The sequence below is a fragment of the Ailuropoda melanoleuca genome, chromosome 13 (assembly GCF_002007445.2).
Source record: "Ailuropoda melanoleuca isolate Jingjing chromosome 13, ASM200744v2, whole genome shotgun sequence".
Taxonomy (NCBI): Eukaryota; Metazoa; Chordata; class Mammalia; order Carnivora; family Ursidae; genus Ailuropoda; species Ailuropoda melanoleuca.
In genome coordinates, this window is record NC_048230.1 from 2,263,023 (window position 1) to 2,274,805 (window position 11,783).

Consider the following 11,783-nt stretch of genomic DNA (forward strand, 5'->3'; position numbering starts at 1 on the left):
TGGGCTCTGCTGCTCACGCTCCTGCGTCCTGTGTCCCCCTGCCAACCTCTGGTCTCCTCTTGGAAGCAAAACTGCTCGTCTCCAGGTGATCCCCATCCCCTCCCCAGCAATGGGGTCCACATAACCTGCCCCTTGAAAAGTCTGTGGGTCCCACACCCAACTCGGAAAAGATTCTCCCTCCTGTGAAATTAAGACTAAAACACCACTGAACTGTAAAACACATGTAAGAAAGTCTAATCAGTTTTGGTCTTCCAGTGCTGAAGGTCACCTTGATGCTTTTGCTTAATAGTTTTTTTCTAAAAAACTTTTCTCTTTTCCTAGGCGTACCAGATGCTTGGATGGCCTGCTGGGTCACCTACTACAGGAACAAGGGTTCTGTGGTCCGGGAACTCGGCAGAATCTACCCACTTCATCCCCCCTATAGAGTGTCACAGGGCAGCCCATCAACATGTTAAAGGATCTGATAAGTCTTAGAGAAAAGGAACCTGTTTAATAAGGCTTCCCAATGTTAACAAGGCTTCCCAATGTTATCTGGCTACACAGCCCTTTATGCCCCCCACATAGTAATCTCCAACTGACACTGCTTCTTATAAAATGCTGGCTTAGAAATTCTCTGCAGGGTTTCCCCAATTCATCAGGCAAGCAGTGTTCCTGGGACTTGAGGTTCCCGGGAAGTCTGGGGGCTGGGGGGCTGACTGGGTGCTCTTGGGTGGAGGTGAATCGGCGAGGTCCCATCACCTTGGTCGGTCTGTGAGGGCACAGGGAAGGTATGCACCTGCCCGGTTGTCCCAAGCTCAGCCGGGACCCCTGTCACAGCAGGCAGAGCTGTGGCGGGCCTGGGGCGGACCTCCTCACCTTGCTGGCTCCCGGCAGCAGGTGCAGCTTGACGTAGGGGTCTGCCAGCCCGTTGTGGTCCATCGGCTTCAGGCCCTGAGAGGAGGGGAACGGCAGAAGGTGTGAAATGGGAGCTGGAGACAGAGCAGCCGCAGCCTCCGGGCACCTCGGTGGGCAGGTGTCCCTTGTCCTCAGTCCTCCCGGCTGGGTCCATTCAGCACCCGCTTTGCAGAGGGCCCCTGAGCCCACACTCTTAGTGCTGGACGGAGGATGGCCTAGTGCTGGTGCTCTCCCCTCCTGGCCGGGGGCAGGTGTCATGGGGTGTCTTTGTCAGACCAGCCTTTCTCTTTCTAGTCTCCCTTTTGTGGAGGCCAGGTGACTCCCCCTCCCCTGAATGAGGTCCTCATTATCCTGCTTTGGTGAGGCCCTTCCTTCTGGATTCCTCTTACCCCTCTCCCCAAATACAGGGACTTCCCTCACTGATCCTATAGCCATGTGACCCTCTGTCCACTCACCAACAGGTTTCCCTCTTTACCACGGGAAAACGTTCTGTGTCCCGGAGACCAGGCTCTCTCTCTCTCTGCATTTGCCACAGCTCCCTGCCAGCCTGAATCCAGGGAGGCCAGACAACCTGGCTGGCCACGGAGGGTCCTTCCACAAGATGGCATCCCTCACTAACTTGGAGCAATCAGTCAAGTGTGCACAGCCAGGGAACCAAGGGAACCACAAACAGACAGGGGCTTAGCTGACCTCACGACTGCTCTTATCTCTGGAAACCGCACTCTTCTGCTTCTGCGGCGGCACACAGGCGCGCAGGGCGGCAGCCGAGACGCGTGTGGCATCACAGATGAACTGCTGCCGTGAGCAGGCCCGCCTCCAAGGGGAATGGAGGCTCTCACCCCCCACCCTGGTTTGGTCTGGAGAGCAGGGTAGGAAGCGGGGCCGAGGCAGGGGTCGGGTCCTCCAATCCCCCTGCTGCTCTGCGAGTGAGAAGGAGCACGCAGGCTTCAGGGCCAGGCTGGCTGGGGCCCAGATCTCAGCTCCTGCACTGTCAGCTGGGAAAGGGGAGGAGTCACTTTGCCCCAGAGCCTCAGCTTTACCAGCTAGAAAAGGGGTTACTGGTTCCCACTTCCCAGGGGTGGACCAGGGGTGGAGGTGGCAGTGGTGATGCAGGGCCTGGCCGGAGGCCATTTGTGCCCCTTCCCCACATGCCAGGCCCCTCGGAAGATACCAGAGAGGTAGTGGAGGGCTGACATAGGGGTATGTGAGCTGTGCGGGAGCTGCTGGGGCTCCACAGCCCCGTGGGCACCCATGGCAAGGCGGTGGCCCTCCCGGGCGCATGTCCCTCACCGCGGCCTCACTACCCATCCCTGACATGCCCAGGGCTGGCCAGTCGGTCAGCGCTTTCCCAGTCCCTTTGTGCGTGAGTTCCTGGGTGTCTGTGTTTGTGTGGGTGGGGCTGGGTGCCCGCCACCAGGCAGTCCTCCAGGAGGGCAGCGGGGACTGAACACGTACTCACTTGATGCTCGCAGCCACCACACAGGTGGGGTGACTGACCGTGTTGTACAGATGAGCAAACTGACACCGCTTTGCTTCCCCAGAGGGCACTGGCCAAGTTAGGGTCCAGCTCCATGGCATCTGGCCTCCTCCCAGAGCCCCTCCGCCTGTCAGCCCTGCTTCAGCCTCCGTAACCCCTTTTGGTTCTCTGCCCAAACCCCGATCCAGAGCCCCAGTTCCTCCCAGGCCTGCACCACCCCCTCCCCTGCAAAACCGGATCTAAGCAGAGAATGACCTGGAGAATGGGGTCCTTCTATGGTCTGTGGTCCTCTCATCCCCCACCTCCAATGCCTTGAGTGACACACCCCAAAGGACACACACATGTGTGTGCATACACAGGTGCCCACAGAGACCCAAGTAGGCACACGTACACCCTCCTCGTCCTCCCCCCCAGTACAGCCCCACAGCCCTTCTAGAGCCTGGGTAGGGAAGGCAGGGCACGCAGCACAGGAGGGGCCTCATGTCTGGGATGGGGAGTAGCCTGGCAGCAGGTGCCCATCCTCAGTTCCGAGCCCGGACGACCTCTACAAAGCTGGGCAGAGGGAGAGGGAAAAGGAGCTGCCCAGGCCCTGCAGCCTGCCCTCCGCCCTGGCACAGCTGGGGGGTCACCGTTCTCAGCTCCTTCCCTGGGGCAGGTCTGGAGCCCCAGCATCACAGCCCGGGCAGCTCCCCAGGGAGAGGGCAGGGCCAGGATGGCGCGTGTGGGCCTCTAGGGTGCCCGATCGGGGCCCTGGGCCTGAAGGGGACACTGCTCCCTACCACCATGGCCATCCAGGTGTGCTGGCCCAGGCGGGTGGGGACTGCTGAGGCAGGACCAGGCAGCCGGGCCCTCAGAGTGGGTAGAGCCATGGGTGGGGTGCTGAGGGGCACAGAAGCGCACAGGTTGGGACTGAGGGTGGGGTCTAGGACTGGGTGGCTCTACTGGAAGCTCCTTGCTCTGAGCCTGGCCCAGGCCCCCCCCACGGCTCTACCGGGAGCCCTACTAGGCTGCGCTACCGGCCTTACCTTGCGAGAGAACATCAACTTTGGCACCTTCCTCCCAGAGGGATCGATGCAGGGGGTGAAGGAACAGCATGGCTAAGAAGAGAGCTGATGCCAGCCCAAGGGGGGAGAGGCTCACAGCTCCGACCCGGAGACCAAGGCTGGGGCCCTGAGCCCAGAGGAGGGGACTCTCCTGCCTGGCACCCACTCACTCCTCCAGGAGTCCGGGCTGTGGGGAACTTCAGCAGACCAGAGACAATCAATCCAATCCCTCCTTGGCCACCAGGACACACCTGTCATATCTCCCCTTCCCTTCCCCGCACCACAGCCCCTCCCCAGCTCTGCCCCCTCCGCCACACCATGCCTTCCTTCTCTCATTCTCTTCTTGCTGTTTTCCCACTTCTTCCCTGAATGTCTGCACAGGGTTTTTTAGGGCAGCGGAGATGATTTAGGCAAGAATTCCCTCCCTGCCCTGCACCCACGGGGCAGGTGCCACAGAGCCTGGACAGGAAACAGTGGGGAGGACAGGCCTTCGGACCTCAGCCCCTCACCTCCACCCAGGGCCCGGGACCCCAGGGCCAGCGGGGGCCAGCGGGGGCCTACCTTGGCCTTGCTGATGGTGCAGTGCAGGGCGTTGTTCTCCTGGTCGTAGAGCAGGCTGAAATCCAGTGTGCCCAGGGCAGCTGCGGACACAGGGCTCAGGTCATGCCCCAGCCACACAGGGGAGGAGTGTCGCCCACCCCCGTGTGGTGGGACAAGGTGTCACAGCGCCACAGTGACTGCCATCAACAGAGCACCTACTGCGTGCAATCCCTCCGCGCAGCCTCCCAGTCCCACCACCCCTGGGAAGTGAGCGACATCCCTCTCAGGTTCCAGATGACGGAGGAGTGGAGGCTCAGTGAGGTGAGGTCAGCAACAGTCACCACGAGCGGTGGCCCAAGCGTCAAGCCCAGGTGGTAGGCCCCGCAGCCCAGGCCCCTGTGTGGTGCTGTGGTGCCTGGCCTGCGGCTGGTCCAATGCTGTGCCCCCTGTACAGGACTGTCCTCCTGCCCTCCTTGTGTGACTGCCAGTCTTGGCTCCATGCCTCAATTTCCTTGACCTGCTAAATGTCACAAGGGTTGTGTGAGAAGGCAGAAGAGACAGGGCCGTGAGAAGCTCTGGGCCCTGGCCTGGCTGACTGGCTGATCCATCCCCCAGCAACACTCAGGGCTGCGGGTCCCCAGTCTCTCTGGTCCTCTGGGGGGCCCGGGGCAGGCTGCGAGGAGCCAGCTGGGTCCTCATGCTGCTACCTGCCAGCCTCTTAAAAGGCAGTGGGTGATTCCCTAGGGCAGAGCGTGCGGCGGTAACTGGGTGCAGCTGTAGCCTCAGGGACAATCACACACGGCAGCTGTGGCCGCGCACGTTCACAGGGCTCCTGGTGTGAAGGTGGGGGCTGCGGTTTGCGGGGGCCTCAGGAGGCAGGTCTCTGGATAGCAAGATGCACAGTGACAGGGTGTCTTTAGAAACCCAGATCCTGCGCACTGACTACTGGGCTGCTCGACTGGCACCCCATTCATTCATTCATTCTTTATCAAATCTAATTACAATAAGCCGGACTCTGGGGATGAAAATACCAGTAAGATGGGGTTCCTGCCTCAAGGAAAGCATAGCTTAATGGGAGAAACAGATGAAAACAATCAGCCCCAGCAGAATCTGGTGAGCCAAGAGCGATAGGAGTTCAAGGGGTACGCCTTGCCCAGCTGTGAAAGGGGGCCACCAGGGAAGGCTCCCCAGAGGAGGTGATGCTTCACCTGAGCCATGAAGGTGAGTAGGAGCTGACCAGCGCATGGTGGTGCGGGGCGGGGGGCATTCGGACCTCAGGCCAGCTGGAGGTGGGGGCTGAGAGGCTGGGGTGAGGCTGGGGGAGGGCGGGGCTCTGTTCTTCCAGCCAGCGGCACCCAGCATGGTTCTGGATTCATGCCGAGCCTGGCCAGGCTCATCTCTTCACATCTGGTCCATGGGTGCTTTTGCATCACAAGGCCAGGGCTGAGTAGATGCCGTCCGCCCGCAGATCCCTGGGCTCGTGCGGGGCCCCCAGCGTGGCAGGATTTGGCTTTGCAGAGAAATGGGCAAATTAAGGCCCAAGTGTGTGGAGCTGCCCTTCATTCAGAGGTGCTGGCACTGCGTTGCACTTGTCTTGTCCCCTAGCTCCTGAGACAGGGTAAGGAAGGCACCCAGCTCAGTCTCCGTCCTTGCCTGGAAGGGGCACATGTGGGGCACCGAGACACGCCCTCTGACACCTGACCCTGGGGTCAAGGCCTGGCTGCATGTCTCGTTGCTGACTTTAGATAGTGTTTCTAGCCTCTGTGTGCTCACTTTCCGCATCTGCAAGATGGAGACGCAACAGTATCCACTTCGCGGCATTGTGCTTTATTGACAGCCCCTGGGGTACAGAGCACGCTCAGGACGTAATTATAGAAGGAGCAGATCCATTTAGGTGAATTTTCTAGATAACTGTACTTGCCCCTCTGAGACGCCTTCTGGAATGAACTCGTTCCAAACTGGATCACTGCCCTCCCAGCCTTTGTGAAGAGAATACACAGTCACTTACACCCTTTCGCGTGATCTGAGTCATCGTTATGACCATGACGACTGCTCTGGGCGCTACGGTCGCAGCCCAGACCCAGCGATCGCCAGTAGCTACTCTTCGAGGTTTTCCTATGTTTTCTCCATTTTTCTGCCTCCTCCTTTGCCATCAGCTTGAAACTCCTCTTAGAATACTTGCCTCTGATAGGCAAACAGCCCTCCTTCCTTTTCAACAGTCACTTGCTTCTTCTACAAAACCAGGTGTGAATACTCGTTAGAATTGCATCCAAACTATGAGTCAATAGGCCTTGAGTGGAGCCTAAGATGCTTCTAAGTCTGCTGCCTGTATCCTGGCTCCCTTCTGTGCAGGTGGGCAGGTGGGGGGACTGGGAGTGAGGTATGTATCACCATGCCTGTCAAAGAACACAGCCATGGGCCCAGGATTCTCCGGGTCCACGCTTTTATAATATTCTCCAAAGCTGCTGCTTGACGTGACAGTAAATCAGTCTTCTGTTCTGTTCGCGCCTACCCCTGGCTTGTGCTCTCAAGACGTCAGCCTCCAGAGAGGAGGGACCATGCCCGAGCCACGCCAGTGACACCAACGAAAAGCAGATGTTCAGTTCACACGGCGGGTCCGTTCAAACGAAACTGCTTTCCAGCTGTTCACAGCAGTGGGGATTTGGTCATGCCCACATGTTAAAACGCACACTCCACAATCCCTGCCCATTTCCGGCTCTCAGAGAAGGACAGCCAGCCAGACGGTGGGGCCACCTGCTCCCCACTGGGAAACTCCGGTCCAGGAGAAGAGAGGAGCCCCTTTCGCTGGCTCTGCAGACGTCCCTGTTTAAGGAGGGCTGACAGCGCTCAGTGAAACCGACACCTGCCATCCATTCCCAGGAAGGAACAGGGCACCCAGCGCCCCCTCCATGCAATGGATGAATTTTTTTGAACTCCAATGGAGGTTTTGGAAGAAATAATAGTTTATAAATAGAAGTGTGGTCACCATTTTTAAAGATCTGCTGGTGGTGGAGCTTTCTTAGGAATCTTACAGTCCAAAGTCTTCGTTTCCTATTCAGAGAAATGAGGCTCAGAGAGGGGAGGTGACCTGCTCAAGGTGACCCAGCAAACTGGACACAGAATCCAGACCTCTTCACTTCCCATCTTACAGTTCCTGTCTTAAAGCCTAGTGGCTTCCAACATTTTTTTTTTTTTTTTGGTCTGCTACTTTGTGTAGCTGAAATCTTAGGGGGATGCCACGAGAAACAAAGAGAGAAAAGCAGAGTTGCTCTCAGGGACAAGGGAGGGCTGGGCTGCCATCCTAGAGGGGCCTCTGAGTTGGAAACGAAGCTGTGGGCTCGTGGTTCAGGTGAGGAGGGCCCTAAGGGCAGGTGAAGGTGCTTGTCTGCATGAGCCCCGGGGTCCCGCCCTCCGCCCATGGAAATCACATGTCCTGGCTGAAGTTTACATCCTTGGAAAAATAATGAGGGTTGGTCACTAATGGGCCTTTGAGAGTTGTCACCTGCCTGTCGATAATTATAGAGCTTTAATGGGGCTAATTCAGAGAAAATCAGGCTCAAGCCCCAGTCGGTTCTTCTAAGGCCAAATGTCCCTTTGCTCCGCTGATGGAGACTGACAGCATCATTCTGACCTTGGTTTGCACCTGGACCTTCCTCACCCTTATACCCTTGGGAATAGGAGACCGGCCCTGGTTCATTCGTTCTTTCTTTCTTTCCTTCTTTCCTTCCTTTCTTTCTTGAAGAAAAATGTCAGCCTCTCAAATAGTTAAAAAAAAAAAAACTGTGGCAAGAACCACAGAAAAACGGTCAAGCCTGAGCTGAAAGCATTTCATAGTTGGGGAAACTGAGGCACCGAGGCAAGCACTGCAGGCGGTACAAAGAAGAAGGAGTCATCTGTCCCTGCTTCCCAGGAGCTCAGAGGCAGAGGATTAGAACTTTAGGACCTTCAGAAGTCTATTCATTCTCCTGCTTTAAATTATTCAAAGGTTCACCACTGCCTTCTAGACTCAGTTTAACCTCCTTGGTATAGCATTCAAGGCCCTCTGTGATATGACCGCTTTGGCCTCATCATGGATTTTTCCCCCTTACTTCAGCCACTTGACTATGGCACCTCTGCTGGGCTGTTTCCTCCACCTCTCCCTGTGCACCCAGCAGTTCCCCTTTCAGGAACACCTCTCTTTCCTCCTTCCACTCAGCCAGCCTGCTTTCTCCCTCTCCCAGGCTCGGAGCAGAGTCTTCCCTGTGGGTAAACTCTGCAAGCCAGTGCTTCCAGTGTGGGTTCCTGCCTCCCTGTTGTCACTGCTGGGCTACTTGTGCATCTCGGTTTTCATGAACTCCCTCACATCAGAGACGGAGTCTCAGGCATTCTTGAATCTCACACGTGCCTGACATACAGCTGGTCTTGTAATGTTGACTACCTAAAGCTATGGTCTGTGTGGAACGGGACTGGGAACCGCTCCCCGCTGAGGGCCCTGGGGACAGCGCTTCCTCCACTCCACCCTCGCTCCGGGCCTCCATGGACACCACTCCTGAACCAGCCCAGCATGAATCATGCCGGGGCAGGTGTGCACAGGCATGTGATGCCATTCTGGCCAATGGGACAGAGGACAGGTCTCCTGGGGACTCTGGGAGAGCTTTCCTTGCTTTTCAACTGAGATATGGGCAAGGAAACTTGTCCTTGTCAAAGTGAGGATCTTACTGTTCCATGCGACACCTGGCCCTGAAGCAGCCACCCAGGACCAGGAGGTCAGCCTAAGAAGAGCAGAGCATGGCCAGGAGGGGAGGGGCAGAACCATGCCTCTGAGGAGGCCCTTGAGTCCTCATACACCTACCTGGATGTCATGCGGATCTCAACTGTCCTTGTGGTTTAAGACACTTTGAATTTTCTGTTACTTGCAACCCAAACATTCTAGTCCTTACAGATTTGAAGAAGGGACTGGGTTTCCACAGGTGAAGGCTGGGTGGGAGAGCACAGGCAGGGGAGGGGCACATGCACCAGGACGGTGGGGCCCGGGGCCTGTCTGGGGGGCAACAGGCAGCGGGGTCCAGCTTGGCCAGGCCACACTGTGGACCAGTGGGAGGGAAGACACTTCTAACCCCAACACTCACTGCCTTTGCTCCCCATCATTGCCCCCTATTAGATCAGTTTGGAACATGTCAATTTTGTGCTTGGGTCTTGAGGTGACTTAATAAAGGATGAGGTATAAAGAGAAGGGGGAAAAAAACGCTGAATAAATAAACAGCACTTCATTCTCAGCCTTGGACGACAGAGCAACCGCCCTAATTTCTTTTTGTTAGAACAGAGATAATCCAATAATTAGGGCAGCAAATAGCATAACCCTGGCTAAAGCCATAATGAACCATCTGGCTTGAATCACTTAGGCTAATTCTAGGGATCTGGTTGTCAGAGCCTAGAGGGGGGCCCGAGCCTGAGGTATGGGCTGGAGAGCAGTTCCGTGCCAGAACCCGGTCCCACCACAGGAAGGAGCCGAGATTTCTGTGTTCCCACGCCTGGGAAGTCTGCTCAGTCACTGATGGGATCCAAGCCTAGGGTGGGCTGCTCCTTGAAGGGGACGAGGGGGCCCAAGCTGGCCCTGGCTCAGCCACACGCCTGCTCCTCTGCTCTTCCCAGCAGACTGCCTGGTGATATGGGTGTGGCCAGGCCACCGTTCAGGCTGCCAAGGCTGTGTCCAGGATGGCCTTGCACTGCCGACCTCAATTGAGTCTGTCCCCTGCTAGGACACATGAGTTCCCTAGGTCCCGAGACCCAGTCCTGTTGCCCTTTGCCACACTCATGCTGCTGGGACGGTGGTCAGTGAAGGACTGGAGCAGATGGGCTGGAGATGAGGAGCCGGCCTCAGTGTGGGACTTCCGGGCCTCTTCCTTGCCTGGGGCTTTAGGGAGAGCCCAAAGAAACGGCAAGATTTCTCACGTCCTAACAGTGTGTTGTCCAGAGGGCCCTGGGTGGCACGGGGAGGGGTTCCTGGAGCTCCTGCCGAAGCTCTGCCCTGCCCGCTCTCTCCCATGGTATGGCAGGAAAGATGGCGGAAGGGTAACAAGTCCCCCACCCTTTCTTCTAGAGGAGGCTTTGGATTCAGGGCATCCAGAGCTGTGACTTGGGCCCCAGTCAGGGCCTGTCCAGATGCAGGGCAGGTGAGGGGGTGAGATCTGCCCAGGGTGCTGGGAGCTGGGGGTGGGGAAGATCCAGGGCACAGCCCTGAGGGCATAAACTCTCCCGACCCAATTTCCCCAAGCTGGCAGGAAAGTGGAGGGAGAGGACTGCTCCCCACCCCCGCGCCTGCGGCCAGGCCTCAGTGCACTAGGCTCCGGCCGGATCCCCCGGTCCAGGCCCACAGAAAATGCACAGGGGACAGTTTGCCCTCCTCAGAGGGCAGAGGACAGGCCTCCTTCGGCTCTCTCCTCCTGGGCCTTCCTGGGTGGGACGATGAGAGCTGGGCCACCTCCCCCAGCGGCATGGTGATCTCCACCTTCAGCTTTCACGCTTGGGGAAACTCCAGGCCCCCGGCCCTGGGCCCACGTGAGCACCCAAACCAGGCGCGGCCGCTCTCGCTGCGCTGCACGCGGGGGGCCCTGGGCCGGGCGGCCCTCGAGTAAGACCCCTGCACGGAAAGGTCCACCTCCGGGGCAGGGCTGGGGTGGCAGGTCTGAGAGGGACGCGGCTGGGGCTCCAGCGGGACTGGGGCCCTAGCGAGCAACGCTACCTCCCAGCCCCACCCCCATCTGGCGCCAACCCCTTCCGAACCACTCGGCGACCTCTTCGGCCTCGGTTTCCCCTCCAGTCCCGGGTCCGGCGCGGCAGGCACCTTCAGAGACCGGAAAGGCGAGGAACGCCCGCCGGCCCGGCCTCGGCCCCGGGGACCCTGGCGCTTGCCCACTCGCTGGGGCTCGGGGCTCAGCCCGGGGCGGGGGAGGCGCGGGCCGGGGGGCCCTTCCTGGCCGCGGAAAGCGGGCGTAACAGGTGGGCGAAGGTCGGCGCCCCGGAGAGCGCCGCGGCGGGGTCCACGGAGGCGGGAGGAGGAACCGCCAAGGTTTTTCCAAAGGACAAGCGGCTCCGCGGTCCTCTGGTGCTCGGCCCGGGCGCCAGCAGAGCCGCTGCGCTCTGTGGGCCGCCGGGCCCACTCGGGAGGCCGGCCCGGCCCCAGCCCCCGGCCCCCCTGCCTCCCCGCCCCAGCCCAGCCCCTCGGCGGCGAGGCCGGCCCGCAGCGGGCTCCCGGGCGGGGAGGATCGCGCGGCAGGCAGCAACTGGTGTCTCCCCGGGGCGCAGCTCCGCCCTTCCCGGGAACAAAAGCCACCGCCCGCACCGGAGCTCCCCGCCGGCGGGCCGAGAGGGGGCGCGGCGTGGGTTCGCAGAACAGGGCCCCGCAAATGGGACGCCCTCAGGGGGCGCCCCCAAACTTCCCCCCTCTCCAGTGCGGGTGAGGGAGAGTTCGGGGCTGAGTCTGCAGGGCGCGAGGAGGGCGCACGGGGCAGGCGAGGGGCCGCCACCGGCGGGGGTGGATGCCGGCGAAAGGGGAGACCGCAGGCGGCCGGGGCACCGGCGAGGTCAGGGAGCGCTCCAGAGGCCCGGCCGGGGGAGGGGGCGGGAAGTCGGCGAGTTGGAAACTTACTGCAGTCGTCCGACTCGTAGCCGTCGGCGTCCGGCTCGTCCTCGGGCGGCTTGGCGGGCGGCCGCGCCGGGCTGGGGCCGGTGCTGGGGCCCGGGCTGGCGCCGTAGGCTCCGAAGAGCTGGTCGACATCCTCGTCGTCGTCGCGGGCGCCGTCGGAGGGGCTGCGGCGGCCAGCGCTGGCCGCGGCGGGACGCGCGGGGGC

At 59.7% G+C, this 11,783-nt stretch overlaps 1 protein-coding gene across 1 annotated transcript in view; it reads right to left on the minus strand.

The window, feature by feature from the left end:
* DOC2B (double C2 domain beta) overlaps nucleotides 1–11,777 on the minus strand; it is a 33,350-nt gene extending 21,573 nt beyond the window's left edge. Inside the window, exons 1-4 of the mRNA XM_011223427.3 lie at nucleotides 11,582–11,777; nucleotides 3,976–4,055; nucleotides 3,397–3,468; nucleotides 856–930 (exon numbers count right to left, since the gene is read on the minus strand). Coding sequence (XP_011221729.1) covers nucleotides 856–930; nucleotides 3,397–3,411 — 90 coding nt within the window. The 5' untranslated portion in view covers nucleotides 3,412–3,468; nucleotides 3,976–4,055; nucleotides 11,582–11,777. The remainder of the gene's footprint in view (nucleotides 1–855; nucleotides 931–3,396; nucleotides 3,469–3,975; nucleotides 4,056–11,581) is intronic.
* Nucleotides 11,778–11,783: the final 6 nt, after the last annotated feature.